This window comes from Oncorhynchus gorbuscha, linkage group LG11 (genome assembly GCF_021184085.1).
Source record: "Oncorhynchus gorbuscha isolate QuinsamMale2020 ecotype Even-year linkage group LG11, OgorEven_v1.0, whole genome shotgun sequence".
In the NCBI taxonomy this organism is placed as follows: domain Eukaryota; kingdom Metazoa; phylum Chordata; class Actinopteri; order Salmoniformes; family Salmonidae; genus Oncorhynchus; species Oncorhynchus gorbuscha.
This window is the reverse complement of record NC_060183.1, coordinates 73,951,305-73,972,129: the sequence shown is the minus strand read 5'-3', so window position 1 is coordinate 73,972,129 and position 20,825 is coordinate 73,951,305. Positions and strand designations below refer to the sequence as shown.

At 42.7% G+C, this 20,825-nt stretch overlaps 2 protein-coding genes across 2 annotated transcripts in view; both read right to left on the bottom strand.

Moving 5' to 3' along the window:
• Nucleotides 1–1,071: 1,071 nt before the first annotated feature.
• On the bottom strand, nt 1,072–5,023 carry cdk9 (cyclin-dependent kinase 9 (CDC2-related kinase)). Its single transcript, XM_046368317.1, has 8 exons — nt 4,917–5,023; nt 4,648–4,761; nt 4,214–4,295; nt 3,936–4,026; nt 3,611–3,777; nt 3,173–3,344; nt 2,628–2,776; nt 1,072–2,206 (listed from the first exon to the last, which is right to left on the bottom strand). Exons 1-8 carry the CDS (start codon nt 4,955–4,957, stop codon nt 1,841–1,843), a joined length of 1,182 nt encoding a protein of 393 aa, XP_046224273.1. The 5' UTR covers nt 4,958–5,023; the 3' UTR covers nt 1,072–1,840.
• Nucleotides 5,024–12,385: 7,362 nt separating this feature from the next.
• The window catches only part of crata (carnitine O-acetyltransferase a), a 28,761-nt gene continuing 20,321 nt past the window's right edge, over nt 12,386–20,825 (bottom strand). The window contains exons 11-13 of the mRNA XM_046290444.1: nt 19,212–19,410; nt 14,422–14,559; nt 12,386–13,692 (exon numbers count right to left, since the gene is read on the bottom strand). Of these exons, the coding sequence (XP_046146400.1) occupies nt 13,477–13,692; nt 14,422–14,559; nt 19,212–19,410 (553 nt within the window). The 3' untranslated portion in view covers nt 12,386–13,476. The remainder of the gene's footprint in view (nt 13,693–14,421; nt 14,560–19,211; nt 19,411–20,825) is intronic.

Below are 20,825 nucleotides of genomic sequence, written 5' to 3'. Positions count from 1 at the left end.
CACACTCCCTCAAAACTTGAGCCATCTGTGGCATTGTGTTGTGACAAAACTGCACATTTTTAAATGGCCTTTTGCCCCCAGCACAAGGTGCACCTGTGAATCATGCTGTTTAATCATCTTCTTGATATGCCACACCTGTCAGGTGGATGGATTAAGAATAAAAACATCACTAACAGGGATGTAACCAAATTTGTGCACAACATTTGCAGGAAATAAGCTATTTGTGCTTGTGGAATATTTCTGGGATCTTTTATTTTGTCATGAAACCAGTACTTAACATGTGTTTATTTTTGTTAAATATAAACTTTTAGCTGACATGGGCTAATTGACTGTCAGTGACTGACATAACAGAACTGATGATGCATAACCAAATTTCACCTTATCAATTCTACTAATTTAACTCTTAAGAAGTTGAGACCCAAATGGATCTGCAGGCCTACAATTCAGTTGCCCATCCCTGGACAGTTCTCAGAAAAAGATTGGTAATAATTTTTTCCACAACTGTAAACAGTAGTACTGTAATGGTATACAAAATTGTTACAGGGAATCTGCCAATGTCATTTTTTTTAAATACCAAGCACATTAGATTCTACTACATCAATTTGAGCAAGTAGGTGACAGCAATAGTAAAGCTTCCCTTCAACTATTCTGAGGCCTGGAACTGTTGCTTACCTGAACCCTAAGGCCAGGATTCAATCCGATCACGCTTTGTTGGCAATGTTCCTGTGCTAGCGGACTGCATTCAGGGTGAATGCTGCATATCGGCTCACTCTAAAATGACCTTTAACTGGTACATAGAGAACAAAGGGTGATCGGATGGAATCCTGGCCTAACTCTCTAGCTATACCGAAATAAGTGCCAAATGGTTGTTTGGGAACGATAAGTTATTGGTGAAATTTTCTATTAACCACCATTATCAATGCACATATAGGGTGGCTTTATAGTCAAATGGCTCGCTTGTCTCAATTTTTTATCTAAGTGGAAATATGCTTTATAAACCTGCTATAAGATTCCATGTTGCCATTCTCCATAGGGTGATGTCAGACAGGACAATAATTCCAGGACAATAAATGGCAGTGTATCAGTGAGGTTTATTAGTGTAACTATACTGACAACGTATCACATACACCACAAAGATACCTGGCAAAACTCATGATCGTACAATATAAAAAAGAAATGTTTTAAAATGAACAAAACAGTGAAAAAAAAAAAGAGGAAACTATTGGTTCTAGCGATAAGAATCGCTGTCTTGATGGCTTGTGTCAATCCTTTGTGTGTGTGGTTCTTTGTGTGTGTGTGTGGTTCTTGGACGTGTTCCAACACTAGAGGAATTATCCTCAGAGCAACCCACTGAACGCATGTCTATGCCCATGGAGTGCTGGATACCAATCCAATAATTTGCTTCCTGTCTTTGTTGACTCTGAAAGGACCTGGCAGGTTTTGTGAAATAGCAACAGCTCCATCTAGCAGTCACGTAGCTGTAGGCCTAGTTCCTCACAAATCCTTTACACCCTATAAAACCTTTCACAAGACAAGGTCAAGTAAGCGTAAGAAGAAGCAAATTAGTTATTGAATTGAAATCCCACCCAATAACAACACAGTACTATCTCAACGCTTTATCAAATGTCCGAGGCAGAGGACAGACTAATGTGATAGAACATGAACAGGAGAACAATACTGCTTGAAGAAACGTCCACATTTTCCTCATGTTGCCCCCACAATAGCCTCCACTTGGAAAGAACGCTACAGTTCCCTAAAATCAGTCTTACGCCAACTGGGGCTGGCCACTTTCTGCCTTGCAACAGTCTGCCACTCGCCCTCCTCCAACTCCTTAGTCCAATCAAAACACCCGGTCAAACTCAGTCTGACTCGTTGTGGCCGGGTTCCTGTTCTGATTGGCTGGCTGCTGGGGCATGTGACCTCTCCGGCGGGGCGGGGCCAGGTACTCAAACATGGACGTGTTGTGCGTGGAGAGCATGTTCTTCAGGTCCGAGGGCATGGGGTCCGACCAGAAGAAGTCGTGGTTCAGAGCGTCGTCGCTGTCCGTCCTCTGCGCCGGGTCTAAGACTAGGAGCTTGTCAATCAAGTCCAGGGCGTACGGGTCCTTGACATAGGCCTTGAGGCGGTCCTTCACTTTCCTCTTCTGGCCCTTAGGGAGCTCCATCTTCTGGTAAAGCTCATACTTCTTGTCCACGCCCGGCCATACCTGATGGGGGAAGAGTTCAGGTTAGGAATTGAATGGTGAATGAGAATTTGTTTGTGTTACACTGGTGGTTACACTGTGGTGTTTATTATTTTCCTTGGTCAGAAGAATGTAAAATCAAAGAAATCAGCTCAGTGTCAGAAATCAAGTTATTTTAATTTAGGTGATCTGTTCAAGTATTCCCGTGGATAAATAGAGGAACGTGTGATCGTATCCCATTGAAATAAAGGTTGGAAGTGATTCTGTTTTTGATTCTTGAGCTCAATTTGCAGTGTTCAAATTATTTATAACAATGCCCCCCCCCCCACCCCGATCATCAGCTCAAGGAAAACTCAGCCCACGGCTGAATGTTATTGACTGTAATTGATCCTGGTTGTGTGTAGGTATGCGTCCGTGTGTGTTTGAGTGTGGTTTGTGTGCATACCTCTGCCGTGATAGAGCCACACAGTTGACTGATGAGTGTGAGCTGGTGCTGCTCTGTGTTTCCTTGCATGATGGGACTGCGTGTCCACATCTCTGCCATGATGCAGCCTGCACCCCACAGGTCAATGGGAGGCCCGTAGTCTCTCTCGCCTGACAAAACAATGTAGTTCTCATTTTACATGCCATTCAATTACACATATTGCTACAAGCAAGCTCATCATATCAATGTCTTGTAACTGTATAAATAGCATGGGATTGTGTAAAAAAAAAATATTTATAGAGTTACATATAGCTTTTAAAGAAATGCCACCTTTTGAAAAATGTCCTTTGCCCAAACCTCTTCTTGACTACCCTCACTTACTTAATGTTTTCCAGAAGTAGCAAAGCTGATTCAAAATGGTCACCTAATTATCAAGTCATCCATTAGTTAAATCAGCTGTGTGAGTTCTCAAATACGACCCAAAAGTGGACTGGCTGGGGGTACTGGAGGAGAGGTTAGGGGATTTGGGCATGTACCCTACACTATGCCCCAGATGGGTTCCTTACCTAGCAGCAGCTCTGGGGGCCTGTACCAGAGTGTGACTACGCGGTTGGTGTAGCGGTTGCCCTGGCTGTTTTTGGCCAGGCTGAAGGCTCGCGCCAGCCCAAAGTCTGCCAGCTTCAGCACGCCGTCACGGGTGATGAGCACGTTGGCTGCCTTCATGTCTCTGTGTAAGATCTGAGAGGAGGAAGGTGTCCACCGAGTGGCACAATGTTAAATGCGGAATTCAAAATGCAGTGCATTTGGTGAAAAGATCAGCAATGATGATACAGGTTTGTTGTATTGTAGAATAGGAATCAAATTAAGTCTAAAAACGTTTTTACCCTTTTCAAACTACGGCTTTGATCCAAACCCTACTGTGGTGTCTATGATCATTAGTTTTTTCCATTCTAGGTTACAGTGACTATGGATGGGAGTCTGTCATAAATGGACCGTAGCCTCACCTTGTTTCTGTGGATATAGTAGAGTCCGTTCAGCAGCATCTGCATCACCTTCTTGATCTCGGCCAGGGTGAATTTCACATTGGCGTTGCTTAGCAACCCTGCCAGGTCGTGCTCACAGAAGTCAAACACCAGGTAGATGCTTCCTTTGTAGCGGTTGAACTGGGTGGCTGTGTGTTGATGAGAAGATTGAGTAATTACACACACAAGCAACCACTCCACACACTAGTCTGGATTGGTAATCCAATACTGCTTTTTGACAACGAACAATATGGACGGCCCAATGCAAGCTGTAGGTTGCTACTGGGAATGCATGACTGACACTCACCTTTGGTTCGACAGATCTCTATGAGGTTGACAACGTTCTCATGTTTCAAGAGCTGCAGAATCTTGATCTCTCTCAAAGCAGTGATTGGAAACTGTGACAAAGATTACTATTTGCATCCATGTATGTTTATAGTGTGCCATAGTTTACCACTAGCCTATCCAATAAATATTACACAGTCTCTGACAGCATGCATCTTCTGTGTGTATAATGTTGGAATGTTGATATTAATCTAATGCAGGTCAGATAGTTAAGAGACGTGGCTTTGTTGTCCCTCTTACCCCTTCTTTCTCGTTCTCCATCAACACTTTCTTCAGTGCTACCTTCTTCCCAGTCTGTCTGTGTTTGGCTTTGAACACCTCCCTGGAAAGGTAAAGTATGGTGCCAATGACAAGAAAATCAAATATGCTAAGTGTTCTTCTGAAACTAGCTAACGTGAAGTTACCTTAGTTATGTTTATATTCAGGTTATGAACTCAGAACCTAACGTCACTATCAACACAGGTGTGGATAAAAGAGCAGATGCAGCAAACAGCAAGTGCATTTTAGATTGCTAAACTAGCTGGATATATGAACGTTAGTTGTCTTTCAAGAAAACAAGCTACTGTAGCTAGCTTGCAGTCAGGCTAAAGCGAACGTAACAACATAGGTTATCCTTAACGTTAGCGATGTTGTTGTCGGCAACCTTTTCACTAAATAACTATTAGAAATCTTACCCAAAGGTCCCTTGGCCGATCTTGGCAAGCTTTTCATATTTAGAAAACTCATCACAGAAAGGGAATTCGACTCCGTCGTAGTATTTGGACATAATGGCGGCCTCCCGGTCGGGCCTGAGAAAAGTAAAGGGTCACGTTAGTGAAAGGTTTCGCCAGAATTACATAATTTTACTCTAATATAAGTACACCAAATCAAGCAGATTTAGATCATGTATGTTCTACACAACGTTAAATCACACAATGGACATTAGATATGAATATATTCATACTTTTCAGCCCCGGCGGCGTTTCCTGTTTTGTCTCGCTGCATCCTTATTTGTTCCGTCGGATCCGTGCGTGCCCAGTGCGAAATGGGTAATGTAGTCGTTGTGCTTTCACAAACTTTACCAAAGAGGAAGCGAGATGGGTAATGTAGTCGTTGTGCTTTCACAAACTTTACAAAATGGAAGCGAGAGGCCCAACTCGGCGGAAAACCTGTCTCTCTCCAGCAGGTGGCGTTTTTAGTTTTCGCACACAAAGGAGTTTTTGTATGGAGGTCAATGAGTGTCTAATAGTATAGCATCTCTCTCCGTTGAATACAAACAGGAAGTTGACGTTAACAACCCGGGTATTTTAAAAATTATAATGAGACAACCAATCCGAAAGAAAGGATAGACAAGAGCTAGACAGCCCGTTTACCGCTTTGTGGACAACTTTTTATTTTATTAACAACAAATCAATACATAAAGCACATGAGGGAACACAAGCATACATAGATTACAAACAATGGACAATCGAGCTAGGGGGTACAATATCACATTACAATTACACAAGGACCTTAAGGGACATGCATATACTTACAATTCTAACAGCTTTTTTGTTAGTAGAGCATTTAACCGTCTTAAAATACAGTTCAATTTCTTTTTGTAGGGTACGAAAATGTGGTTTTCTGTTCGTAAATTGACATTTGTGTATATGAAATTTGGCCAAAAGAATAATGAAATTAATTACATAAAAATGTTTCAGCTTATTTCTATTGTATGTAAAGAATCCAAACAGTACATCTCTCCACAATAGTGTAAAATCTTCATAAATGTGTTCAATTATAAACCTACTGATGTCTTGCCAGTTTTCTTACATGCATATAATGCCAAAAAAGATGCAACACTGTTTCTGGGTGGTCATTACAAAAGGAGCAATTTGAGTTGATGTTTCCCTTAAGCTTCTTCATATAGTGGTTGGCAGGATAATATTTATGAATAATTTTAAAGGAAACTTCCTTAATTTTGTTAACAAGTAGTTATGTGTGTGGCAACATCCAAACTTTTTTCCAACAGATATTATCCATAAATCCATTCCAATAAGGCATGACATAAGGTTCAACATCCTGCTGAAACAATGTTCGTATCACTCTGTTGTTGAATGGACCAAAAGAGAAACAAATCTTTCCTACTGATGAGTCAACAGGGCCAATAAAAGGTAGGCTCTGAGGTTCAGGTCTTGGCTTTGTGGACAACTCCTCCTATAGAGCCCCACAGTGGAGGTGTCATAATACCCTTAAAAACCTAGCGGTAAAAACAAAGAAATGGTTCCAATTGTATTTCCACCATTCATTTTAACCCATAGGGGATTTTAGAAACACTTAAAATAAGGGCAGTGTTTCGTGTAGGCGAACCCTGGTGTGACGCTTTGAGGTGACTTTTATCAATATATTTGGCTCTATTACTCTCAGATTCGAAAATGCTAATTAGCATTAAAGTAGACATCATGCAAAACTACAAATCCCAGCAAGCGTCTGCATATCATTGGTAGCTGATGTCTTTGCTAACAGGTATTGTGTCAATTTAAAACTTGCACAAGTCAGTTCACAGAAATGTACATTTAAAATAATGTAGACAATCTATTAATTACTACATTTAGCTAACATTAGATAGTTAATCCAGAGGTTCTTACCTCGATTCTGCAGTTTCATGGCATTTGTAGTTCTTTATGATAGCAGCTAACTAATGATTCGCAGCTAACTAATGTTTCCTTTTTGGGGGGTAAATACAAGCGAATAAATTGATAAGTCACCTTGTCCTAGAGAGATTTACATGATTATCAAAATGTCACACCACGGTAAGCCTACATGAAACAGAGCCCTTATTGTGTTTCTAAAATCCCTGACAGGAAAAATGCATGGTGGAAAAGCAATTGGACCCATTTTACCTGTTTGACCACTAGGTTTTATGGGTATTATGACTCATTTTGTGGTACTCTATTGTTAGGGTGTAGAGACATGTATCTTGTCAGTATTTCCATAATCTTTGCTGTAGTAGCTACTGTCAATGGCCATGTTGGAGGGCATCAAAACGACTGCTGACTGACTGATCTACAAATCACCTTGCATCATAAATAATAAATCATTATTATTTGTAGATCAGTTAGTCAGCTAGTGTGTAGTAGTGTAGCCAGGTTGTATTTATTATGCAGAATCTGTTGCAAACGTTTACTCCATTGTTTACTATGTTGCAAGACATAATGAATACACTCCATGGGTGTCTTGCAACGGAAACAGTTTACCATTTAAGAACCAAACAGAGCAAACAAAACGGGGACAGATCAACCTAGATTTGTCCAATAGAAACACTAATTTTCGTTGCAAAACGTTTTCTGTTTGGAGTAACTGGTTTCTGTGGTAAAAACGTTTTGTAGCAGACTAAATGTTTTGAAACAGAATTGGTGTAATGAATACATCCTGTGCTTCCAAGATCACTTGTTGCAATGCAGTGCACAGTCATGTAGGCTACTGTAGCGACCCGCTGTCTGTGTGTTATGTGTTAGGCTAGGAGGTGGTTGTGTTGTACTGACCAGTACCCGGTGTTCGCGGGGTCCGACATGTCAATCAACCTGCTATCTGCCAATCACGGGAATGCCTGGAATGTTCTGATGCCGGGCATCCTGGTGGTTGGCGGAGTGGCGTGGAGGGGGGTTGGGCAGGGGGGTGGAGCATTGGAAGTTAAGACCAGGTTCAGCCTTTGTTCTCTCTCTCTTACGTCTGGGTTTCACAAGAGAAGGTCACGATTGACTTGTGGGTTATCTGTCATCTATTTGGCGTGTGCTACGGCCCAAACAGTAGCCTGTGTAAAGTTGGTTTAATAAACCGTCAATTCGCAAACTCAAGCCTCTGTCTGGACAATTGTTCATTTATGATCTAGTCAGGTCATTACACTACTATCAAAACTGTCTAACTGATTTCTCACAATGCGATCTTTCAAATAGGTCACGGTTTATACAAGAGAACACATTAGGCTACGTAAAAGAGACAAACTTGGAAAAAGTGCTGTTCGGAGTCTTGCTTCCATTCAGCCATGACCATAAGTGCTGTCAGGCACTGATATTAGGCAATTAGGCCTGGTTTGCAGTCAACATTCCAATTAATCCCAAAGGTGTTCAATTGGGTTGAGGTCAGGGCTCTGTGCAGGCCAGTCAAGTTCTTCCACATTGATAACGAAAAACTATTTCTGTATGGACCTCGCTTTGTGCACGGGGGCATTGTCATGCTGAAACAGGAAAGGACCTTCCCCAAACTGTTACCACAAAGTTGGAAGCACAGAATCGTCTAGAATGTCATTGTATGCTGTAGCGTTAAGATTTCCCTTCACTGGAACTAAGGGGCCTAACCCGAACCATGAAAAACAGCGCCAGATCATTATTCCTCCTCTAACAGACTTTACAGTTGGCACTATGTATTGGGGCAGGTAGCGTTCTCCTGGCATCCGCCAAACCCAGATTCGTCCGTCGTACTGCCAGATGATGAAGTGTGATTCATCACTCCAGAGAACGCATTTCCACTGCTCCAGAGTCCAATGGCGGTGAGCTTTACACCACTCCAGCCGATGCTCGATCTTAGGCTTGTGTGCGGCTGCTCGGCCATGGAAAACCATTTCATGAAGCTCCCGACAAACAGTTATTGTGCTGACGTTGCTTCCAGAGGCATTTTGGAACTTGGTAGTGAGTGTTGCTACCGAGGACAGATGATTTTTACGCACCACGCCGCTTCAGCACTCGGGGGCCCTGTTCTGTGAGCTTGTGGACTACCACTTCAGGGCTGAGCCGTTGTTGCCCCGAGATGTTTCTACTTCACAATAACATAAATGACAGTTGACCAGGGCAGGTCTAACAGGGTAGACATTTTAAGAACTGACTTGTTGGAAAGGGGTATGCTATGACGGTGCCACTTTGAAAGTCACCGAGCTCTTCAGTAAGGCCATTCTACTGCATTCTACCTCTCTCCTCCAAACATAACGATGGTCATTATGGCCAAACAGTTTCATCAGACCAGAGGACATTTCTCCAAAAAGTACAATCTTTGTCCCTGTGTGCAGTTGCAAACCATAGTCTGGCTTTTTAATGGCGGTTTTGGAGCAGTGGCTTCTTCCTTGCTGAGCGGCCTTTCAGGTTATTTCGATATAGGACTTGTTTTACTGTGGATATAAATACTTTTGTACCTGTTTCCTCCAGCATCTTCACAAGGTCCTTTGCTGTTGTTCTAGGATTGATTTGCACTTTTTGCACCAAAGTACGTTCATCTACAGGAGACAGATACTATAATACTTGCGTATTATTGTTTGTACAGATGAACATGGTACATTCAGGCATTTGGAAATTGCTCCTAGGATGAGCCAGACTTCTGGAGGTCTACAATTGTTTTTCTGAGGTCTTGGCTGATTTCTTTTGATTTTCCCATGATGTCAAGCAAAGAGGCACTGAGTTTGAAGGTTGGCCTTGAAATACATCCACAGGTACACCTCCAATTGATTCAAAATATGTCAATTAGCCTATCAGAAGCTTCTAAAGCCATGACATAATTTTCAGACATTTTCCAAGCTGTTTAAAGGCACAGTCAACTTAGTGTTTGTAAACTTCTGACCCACTGGAATTATGGTACCTTGAATTATAAGTGAAATAACTTGTCTGTCTGACAAATTACTTGTGTCATGTACAAAGTAGATGCCCTAACCTACTTGCCAAAACTGTAGTTTGTTAACAAGATATTTGTGGATTGGTTGAAAAACAATTTTATTGACTCCAACCTAAGTGTATGTGTGTGTGTATGTATGCTCACTGCTCAAAAAAATAAAGGGAACACTTAAACAACACAATGTAACTCCAAGTCAATCACACTTCTGTGAAATCAAACTGTCCACTTAGGAAGCAACACTGATTGACAATACATTTCACATGCTGTTGTGCAAATGGAATAGACAACAGGTGGAAATTATAGGCAATTAGCAAGACACCCCCAATAAAGGAGTGGTTCTGCAGGTGGGGACCACATACCACTTCTCAGTTCCTATGCTTCCTGGCTGATGTTTTGGTCACTTTTGAATGCTGGCGGTGCTTTTACTCTAGTGGTAGCATGAGACGGAGTCTACAACCCACACAAGTGGCTCATGTAGTGCAGCTCATCCAGGATGGCACATCAATGCGAGCTGTGGCAAGGTTTGCTGTGTCTCTCAACGTAGTGTCCAGAGCATGGAGGCGCTACCAGGAGACAGGTCAGTACATCAGGAGACATGGAGGAGGCCGTAGGAGGGCAACAACCCAGCAGCAGGACCGCTACCTCCGCCTTTGTGCAAGGAGGAGCAGGAGGAGCACTGCCAGAGCCCTGGAAAATGACCTCCAGCATGCCACAAATGTGCATGTGTCTACTCAAACGGTCAGAAACAGACTCCATGAGGGTGGTATGAGGGCCCGATGTCCACAGGTGGGGGTTGTGCTTACAGCCCAACACCGTGCAAGACGTTTGGCATTTGCCAAATTCGCCACTGGCGACTGTGCTCTTCACAGATGAAAGCAGGTTCACACTGAGCACGTGACATAGTCTGGAGATGCTGTGGAGAACGTTCTGCTGTCTGCAACATCCTCCAGCATGACCGGTTTGGCGGTGGTGTGGGGTGGCATTTCTTCGGGGGGCCCAGCCCTCCATGTGCTCGCCAGAGGTAGCCTGACTGCCATTAGGTACCGAGATGAGATCCTCAGACCCCTTGTGAGACAATATGCTGGTGCGGTTGGCCCTGGGTTCCTCCTAATGCAGGACAATGCTAGACCTCATGTGGCTGGAGTGTGTCAGCAGTTCCTGCAAGAGGAAGGCATTGATGCTATGGACTGGCCCACCCGTTCCCCAGACCTGAATCCAATTGAGCACATCTGGGACATCATGTCTCGCTCCATCCACCAACTGAGCACATCAGTTGCACCACAGACTGTCCAGGAGTTGGCGGATGCTTTCGTCCAGGTCTGGGAGGAGATCACTCAGGAGACCATCCGCCACCTCATCAGGAGCATGCCCAGGCATTGTAGGGAGGTCATACAGGCACGTGGAGGCCACACACACACACATATATATATATATATATGTATACATATATATGCACACACATCATATATATATATATATATATATGTGTGTGTGTGTGTATATAGATGTGTGTGTATATAAAGATATACATATATACAGAGAAATGCACGTGTGTGTGTGTATATATATATATATATATGTTAAATTTCTACTTTAAAATGGAGCACAGTCATGTATTAAATCATATGACAAATGTTATTCAAATAACTTGACTCACCCTCAATTATACCTGGAGGCACATGTATCAGCTTTAAAAAAAGACCATGTTTCTCTTTGTTTGGGCTAATTGTCTTCTAACCTAGCACAAGGCATTGGCAACTGGCTGCATTTCACAATTCCTGGTTATATGGCGATAATTAGCACAACACTCGATGCTCTGCTCCTCTTTCCATTTTGCCGATGCAGGCGTTGACTCCACATCCCTCAGCAAAGTACGTTTTTGGGGACAACACTTTTTTACCCACTTTGAACCCAGTGTGAACCAGCAGGAATTCTCCCATTGGTTGATGCAATGCATGCCTGCACATCAAGGTTGTACTTAGATGTTGCATGTATCAACAAATGGTTGCGGTCCACGTTATTGACTGTGCCCTCAGGCACCAGATTGCTATAATGCTGCGTTCAAAACAACTGGGAACTCTTGGAACTCTTGGAATGGTCATCCAACTCGGAAATGCAGGCATTTTTTCTCGTGCTCCGACTTTCCGGCGTGAAAATCACTAACGTCATGATTTGACCTAGTTTTTCCCCCAGTCGTCTTCAACGCATAACATATGATGTGGTTAGCTGATACGTAAAATCCATGTCTTGGCATGTGTCAGCAACGTCTGAGCAGGGGAACACAACCCTAGACACACAGGAACTTGACACCTATGAAGTGGCGTGGTGCTGCCCATGGTTCTAATCTAAACGGTCAGCATAGCTCAGTGAAAAAGGTTGGGGGAACTCACTTTCGATTCAAACCAGCTTTCATACTACTTTTAAAATGTTATTCTTTTGATATAAATGTATCCAAAAAACTTGGAAGTCAATCAATCTGCCATCATTGACACAATGGAAAATCAAAAACGTTATTATTTAAATAGCATGGGCGCCTATGCCATTTCAATATTTCAATAATATGATTTTCCATTGTGAGGAAAAACAAATGTGTACAATTTAAGGCCAAGTGGCAAACAATAATGCATACACTAGGGATGGGAGCCTGCGGGGACAGACGACGGAGTCATTGTTTTTCTGTCTGTTAAGTTGTTACTTGTATGTATACGTTTGTTTTTGCAATTTCAAAAAATGTATATATAATTATAAAAAAATTAAGAAAATTTGAGTGTACATATACCAGACTTGAAACTTGGATGATTTTTACAAACAATTGTTTAATGTTAATAACCAGCATTAAGTACATAACCAGTGCTATTTACAGCATTCAGAACCCAGACAGACACACAAGTACCTTCAAAATTCAAATGTCTGTATTTACCAGTGTTGGGGAGTAGTGAACTACACATAGTTCTAGTAATTTAACTACATTTTACAGTATTCACATATACTTATTCACAAAGTAGTTTGGATGTAGTGAACTACTTTTTCAAAGTAACTATAGTTTTATTATGGGTAACTTTAGTGTAGCTTACCTTCTTCCAGTGTGAAGTAATTGGTAGCTTGGTAAACTATATTTGAGTAGCTTCACCAACACTGGTATTTACACAATTAGTGTAAAAAATTAAAAGGAAATCCCAGAAGGCAAGGCAGGTGCAAAGTTCCAGTATCCCACTCAAACACTTGCTCTTCCAAATAACATGCACTGTATTTGCTACAATCTCAAACATACTGTTCTTAATTTAATTATACACAATTTAAACACAGCCATAATGATTCAATCTATTTTTAGTGATCCACTCCTCAAACTCTTTTGCTAACCTGTTTCCAGATCTGTTTGTGCCGTCTTGCCAACACCTATGGTCTTGTGCAGAAATAAATCTGGGACCAGGCTATTGTTTTGTCACAGGCTCATCCACAATGATGATTGCAATACAAAGAATACGATTCGATCTGTACAAGTAAACCTGCATAATTGTTTTGATGAACAATGAATGTGAATTTAAGTCTTAATATTGCAGTCAATAAATCTTTCAATCTGTCATATAAAGAACACGCCATCAAACTGATGTTGTACACCAAACCGCAACTGTAATGATGGCAACCATGTACTAGCTAAAACACCTGAATCTGGTCTGAAGCGGTATTAATCAATCTTGTATCAGTTTGTGGTGGCCTGGCCGGGCTCTGAACCAGGTCTGAGGCGAGCGGTCAATGGTGGCATAGGCTTTGGACCATCTGAAGCGGTCTTAAGCTGTCTTGTATCAGACAGTCTGTGGTGGCCTGTCTGGAGCAGTGTTCAGCCAAGCCTAGTCTGACCCTGAACTAGGTCTATCTTGGTTTGCCTCTCACAGCTTGGCCTTGGGGGTGCTCTCCAGCAACATCCTCATGTCCAGCAAGGCCTCCTCCAGCCTCTGGGCCATGTGGGTCGCATTGGTCTCATTGCAGCTGTTGAACGCCGACACAGCAAAGTTGATGTGTTCTGCCATGGGGTTGTAGCACACGCCATAGCCGTCGGGTGCCACGGGTCCGAAGCACATCACACAGTCAGTCTTGGCTGGCACCTTTGGGGGAGGAGAAAGAAGGGGGGAGCAGGCAAGCTTACTCCTTACGGTATGAGCATTAGCTAGTAGCCTCAGTAGCTAGACCCCCTAAGTAGCCTCAGTAGCTAGACCCCCTAAGTAGCCTCAGTAGCTAGACCCCCTAAGTAGCTAGACCCCCTAAGTAGCCTCAGTAGCTAGACCCCCTAAGTAGCCTCAGTAGCTAGACCCCCTAAGTAGCCTCAGTAGCTAGACTCCCTAAGTAGATTCAGTAGCTAGAACCCCTAAGTAGATTCAGTAGCTTGAACCCCTAAGAAGCTTCAGTAGCTAGATCCAATTTGTAAGTCGCTCTGGATAAGAGCGTCTGCTAAATGACTTAAATGTAAATGTAATCTTTATGTAGCTAACTTCTAATGACTAAGCTTGCTAGTGTAGGTATAAAAATGAGCTAACCAAGATGACACTTGGCTGACCCTAAGCTACTGACAACATTAGCTCAATAGCTAATTGTTAAGCTTGGCTACACCTGTCCCAATCGTGCAGGGCAGACAGACACGCAAGGAAAGAGTACTTCAGCACTACGGCACAGTGTTTTATCAACCAATTACGTCAGACTAGCAGTAATTCAACCAAAATGGTTTAATAAACCACTGTCACTGCATTGTCATATGGTTGTTCAGCCACCATATTGTGTTGCCAGATCGGAAAACAACAATGAGCGTCAATGAAACGTCCCATAAGATAGCTATTTACCTGGCTAGTGGAAAGATTGTAGTGGTTGGCCACAGCGTACGAGGTGTCCATGAAGATCTCAGGCATGGAGGTCAGGTCTTCGATGGCCTGCAGCTTCAGCCCCAGAAGGTGTCGGTCTATGGCCTGACCATGGATCGCCTGGACACAGCCAAACCATAGACATACATATTTATATCTAATATTCATGCATATTGATGATGTGTTTAGGCTATATCATTGATCCAAACACACTGGGCAAACACACTTGATTTGTGCACTTCAAACATTTCAATGTATTTTATTATAAAGGGACTGATAGTGCTCAGAGAATGGTGATTTTTGAGGTCGGTTTGGATCTTTAAAAAAAATCACTTTTTAAAATTTAGATTCGTAATATATATATATATATATATATATATTACGAATCTAAATTTTAAAAAGTGATTTTAAGTGATATATATATATATATATATACAGTGGGGCAAAAAAGTATTTTGTCAGCCACCAATTGTGCAAGCTCTCCCACTTAAAGACAGACAGACAAAATGATAAAGAAAAATCCAGAAAATCACATTGTAGGATTTTTAATGAATTTATTTGCAAATTATGGTGGAAAATAAGTATTTGGTCAATAACAAAAGTTTATCTCAATACATTGTTATATACCCTTTGTTGGCAATGACAGAGGTCAAACGTTTTCTGTAAGTCTTCACAAGGTTTTCACACACTGTTGCTGGTATTTTGGCCCATTCCTCCATGCAGATCTCCTCTAGAGCAGTGATGTTTTGGGGCTGTTGCTGGGCAACACGGACTTTCAACTCCCTCCAACAATTTTCTATGGGGTTGAGATCTGGAGACTGGCTAGGCCACTCCAGCACCTTGAAATGCTTCTTACAAAGCCACTCCTTCGTTGCCCGGGCGGTGTGTTTGGGATCATTGTCATGCTGAAAGACCCAGCCACGTTTCATCTTCAATGCCCTTGCTGATGGAAGGAGGTTTTCACTCAAAATCTCATGATACATGGCCCCATTCATTCTTTCCTTTACACGGATCAGTCATCCTGGTCCCTTTGCAGAAAAACAGCCCCAAAGCATGATGTTTCCACCCCCATGCTTCACTGTAGGTATGGTGTTATTTGGATGCAACTCAGCATTCTTTGTCCTCCAAACACGACGAGTTGAGTTTTTAACAAAAAGTTATATTTTGACCATCTGACCATATAACATTCTCCCAATCTTCTTCTGGATCATCCAAATGCTCTCTAGCAAACTTCAGACGGGCCTGGACATGTACTGGCTTAAGCAGGGGGACACGTCTGGCAATGCAGGATTTGAGTCCCTGGCGGCGTAGTGTGTTACTGATGGTAGGCTTTGTTACTTTGGTTCCAGCTCTCTGCAGGTAATTCACTAGGTCCCCCCGTGTGGTTCTGGGATTTTTGCTTACCATTCTTGTGATCATTTTGACCCCACGGGGTGAGATCTTGCATGGAGCCCCAGATCAAGGGAGATTATCATTGGCCTTGTATGTCTTCCATTTCCTAATAATTGCTCCCACAGTTGATTTCTTCAAACCAAGCTGCTTACCTATTGCAGATTCAGTCTTCCCAGCCTGGTACAATTTTGTTTCTGGTGTTCTTTGACAGCTCTTTGGTCTTGGCCATAGTGGAGTTTGGAGTGTGACTATTTGAGGTTGTGGACAGGTGTCTTTTATACTGATAACAAGTTCAAACAGGTGCCATTAATACAGGTAACGAGTGGAGGACAGAGGAGCCTCTTAAAGAAGAATTTACAGGTCTGTGAGAGCCAGAAATCCTGCTTGTTTGTAGGTGACCAAATACTTATTTTCCACCATATTTTGCAAATAAATTCATTAAAAATCCTACAATGTGATTTTATGGATTTTTTTTCTCATTTTGTCTGTCATAGTTGAAGTGTACCTATGTTGAAAATTACAGGCCTCTCATCTTTTTAAGTGGGAGAACTTGCAATTGGTGGCTGACAAAATACTTTTTTGCCCCACTGTGTGTGTGTGTGTGTGTGTGTGTGTGTGTGTGTGTGTGTGTGTGTGTGTGTGTGTGTGTGTGTGTGTGTGTGTGTGTGTGTGTGTGTGTGTGTGTGTGTGTGTGTGTGTGTATATATTGAATGTACTATGCGGATTGAATGCTGGAACACAGAATAAAACAATTAATAAAATGATGCTAGTGACGGTCCATTACTGCTAATCCCTTATTAACCATCATTTATTCACATTACTTTAATAGGATGTTTCAGTTGTGTATATTACATTGGTGTAATTTGATGACTATTATTTAATTCAGTCATCATCTCATCTCTACAGAGCTGCTGCCTATACTGTCTGACAACATCACTAATTTAGTAATTCTTCAAAGTAAATAAGGCATACTTTTATGAATTCTGAATACTAACTATCAATCACTTCGATCACGTATTTTTAGGAAGAGATACCTTGAAGTAGCTGCTTTCTATACCTCTGCATCACACATTCTCTGTGTCTGCTCCACTCCACTGAGGTATAATAATCTCCACACAGACCGGACGAGTAGGCGGGCGCGCAATGGATTATGGTCATTGTAGTTAATTACCATGTTTTCTGTGCTAAACTATGTGGAATATTGGCCTCCCTACTACATTGCCCAGTTCAGGCTTGATCTTATTTATCTCTAGAGAAACTACAGCGCAATGTGCGCATTGAGCTCATAGAAAAAGAAACAAACTAAATTCAAATTATTGAACCAACGTTTGTCAATTAGATGTTTCAAAAAACTAAAACTACCCACAGTAACTAACTATCGGTTAACCGCTCAGCACTAGTGAGTGCAGTACTCTGTCACTGATGAAGGTTAAGTAAATAGGGTGCCATAGGGTTGGGGTCAATTCCATAACAATTCTCCTCAGTGCTTTTCAATTAGGAACATTTGGAATATGGTTTAATTTCTGAATTGACTTGTTGGATTCGAACTTCTAACTTAATATCTACTGAGTAGATGGAAATCTACTGAGTGAGAAAGTTTCCATTCTGTCAGAACATCTTATGGTAAAATCTCATGTATCCTATGGAGAGAAGGGCAACGGTCTGGTTTCAGTCAACAGATAAGGTAAGACAGCCGTGGATTAGGCAGGAGTGAGGAATGTGGGCCGAGGCAGGGCCATGACTACACAGAGGAGAGGCACCACTGAAGTTCCTGCCTAGCAACAGTTTCAAGCAGACCACCATAGTCCCTATACCCAAGAACACTAAGGTAACCTACCTAAATGACTACCGACCCGTAGTACTCACGTCCGTAGCCATGAAGTGCTTTGAAAGTCTGGTAATGGCTCACATCAACACCATTATCCCAGAAACCCTAGACCCACTCCAATTTGCATACCGCCCAAACAGATCCACAGATGATGCAATCTCTATTGCACTCCACACTGCTCTTTCCCACCTGGACAAAAGGAATACCTACGTGAGAATGCTATTCATTGACTAAAGCTCAGCGTTCAACACTATAGTACCCTCAATGCTCATCACTAAGCTAAGGATCCTAGGACTGAACACCTCCCTCGGCAACTGGATCCGGGACTTCCTGACGTGCCGCCCCCAGGTGGTGAGGGTAGGTAGCAACACATCTGCCACGCTGATCCTCAACCCTGGAGCTCCACAGGGGTGTGTGCTCAGTCCCCTCCTGTACTCCCTATTCACCCACAACTGCATGGCCAGGCACGACTCCAACACCATCATTGCAGACGACACAACAGTGGTAGGCCTGATCACCGACAATGACGAGACAGCCTATAGGGAGGAGGTCAGAGACCTGGCTGGGTGGTGCCAGAATAACAACCTATCCCTCAACGTAACCAAGACTAAGGAGATGATTGTGGACTACAGGCGAAGGAGGACTGAGCACGCCCCCATTCTCAACGACAGGGCTGTAGTGGAGCAGGTTGAGAGCTTCAAGTTCCTTGGTGTCCACATCAACAACAAACTAGAATGGTCCAAACACACCAAGACAGTCGTGAAGAGGGCACGACAAAGCCTATTCCCCCTCAGGAAACTAAAAAGGCTTGGCATGGGTCCTTATATCCTCAAAAGGTCTTACAGCTGCAATATGGAGAGCATCCTGACGAGCATCTAGGACAAAAAGGCATCTCAACAGTTTTTACCCCGAAGCCATAAGACTCCTGTGGGACTATTTGTATTGTGTGCCCCCCCCAACCCCTCTTTTACGCTGCTGCTACTCTCTGTTTATCATATATGCATAGTCACTTTAACTATACATTCATGTAAATACTACCTCAATTGGCCTGACCAACCAGTGCCCCCGCACATTGGCTAACCGGGCTATCTGCATTGTGTCCCGCCACCCCCTCTTTTACACTACTGCTACTCTCTGTTTATCATATATGCTGTCACTTTAACCATATCTACTTGTACATACTACCTCAATCAGCCCGACTAACCCGTGCCTGTATATCGCCTCGTTACTTGTTCACTGTTGATTAGAGCCTGTAAATAAGCATTTCACTGTAAGGTCTCTACACTGGTTGTATTCGGCGCACGTGACAAATAAACTTTGATTTGATAGATATGCAAGGAGTTGACTCCACCCAGTAGAGGTTCTACATATGTACTTGTGTAAACATGTCATTGTCTTATGCAGCTGTGTGACCCAGTGGGTGAATAAACTTGGTTTGAGCTTTATTAGTCGTCCGTGAGTTTCTTTGTTTGTCAGACCGGAATCTAAAGGGAATTGACCCCAAGCCTGTTGTGCGGATATCTATCCTTTCTATTAGACAGCAATCACTCACCATGTCAGTGTATGCCCGGTGGGCTTTCACAGCCTTCTCCAGTAGGGTCACTTTTTCTATCTTCTGTTTGGCTGGGTCGTCCATGGCCTTGACGAAATTAGCAGAGTCGATGGAGCAGGAGCGGATGGTGTCGGTGCGACCCAGCTTGAACATACGCAGAGACGCGCTCTCATAGGTGGCACAGCACCGCTGATACATCCTGAGAGAGAGAGAGAGAGAGAGAGAGAGAGAGAGAGAGAGAGAGAGAGAGAGAGAGAGAGAGAGAGAGAGAGAGAGAGAGAGATCCCAGTTATATTGCATTGATACAGTTTAAGGGTAGTAGGAGTTAGGGTTAGGGAATATTTTGCTCTCTGGAGATCCTGCTACTACAAAAGGAGGCTTACTGGATATCCTATCTAAAAACATTGCCATCTAGTGGTCTGAATATTGACATTCTTATCAACAATTCTCTATTTTATGAACAAGTCTTATAAATTGATGTATTCTTTCTGTTCCCCCTGTTGATGATGCTTATTATGCATTAAGGTTGAACCAAACAAATATATCACGTAACAAATATAAATGAAATAGGAAACAATTAAACAATAAATGTATGTTTTTGTTGTTGTTGAATTTTACCCCCTTTTTCTCCACAATTTCGTGGTATCCAATTGTTAGTAGTTACTATCTTGTCTCATCGCTACAACTCCCATACGGGCTAGGGAGAGACGAAGTAGAAAGTTATGCGTCCTCTGAAACACAACCCAACCAAGCCACAATGCTTCTTAACACAGTGCGCATCCAACCCGGAAGCCAGCCGCACCAATGTGTCGGAGGAAACACTGTGCACCAGGCAACCTTGGTTAGCGTGCACTGCGCCCGGCCCGCCACAGGAGATGCTGGTGCGTGATGAGACAAGGATATCCCTACCGGCCAAACCCTCCCTAACCCAGACAACGCTAGGCCAACTGTGCGTCACCCCACGTACCTCCCGATCGCGGCCGGTTATGACAGAGCCTGGGCGCGAACACAGAGTCTCTGGTGGCACAGCTGGCGCTGCAGTGCAGTGCTCTAGACTACTGCGCCACCCGAGAGGCCAACAATAATTATGTTTGCATATAATAATAGGCTAATATATTTAATATGCCATAAACTATTGTTTAACAGTTTCACTCAATTCATTCTAATTAACTTAATAATTAGGACACACCCCTCACTATTGTCATTGGTTGCACTGTTTGTCATCATAAGCTGGTTCAAGTATTCATGACATTACCCTGAAGAAGGCACAGTGATGCCGAAACGTTTGTGATTTACCCAATAAATTGGGAGTTTATATAGTGTGTGACTCTCTTTCTATAGTTTATTCGCCATTAGTCAGCACCTCCACCCAAAATCATCTTTCTGGGTGTGCGCCAGCTCATGATTTTTATTAAACAATGCAGGAATGACATAGGTGTTTGCAGTGTATCCTTGTTGAAACCAGGATTCACTAAATGTGAAGCCTGGGGAAGTTCATGGTAGAAAGATAGTGAAATAGGGGTGGGAACCTGCTGTAAATCAAAGGTGCTTACTAGATTAGTGTCGTATGTGCAACAGTGTGTGAGGATGGCCGGGAAATCACTGATTAAATCA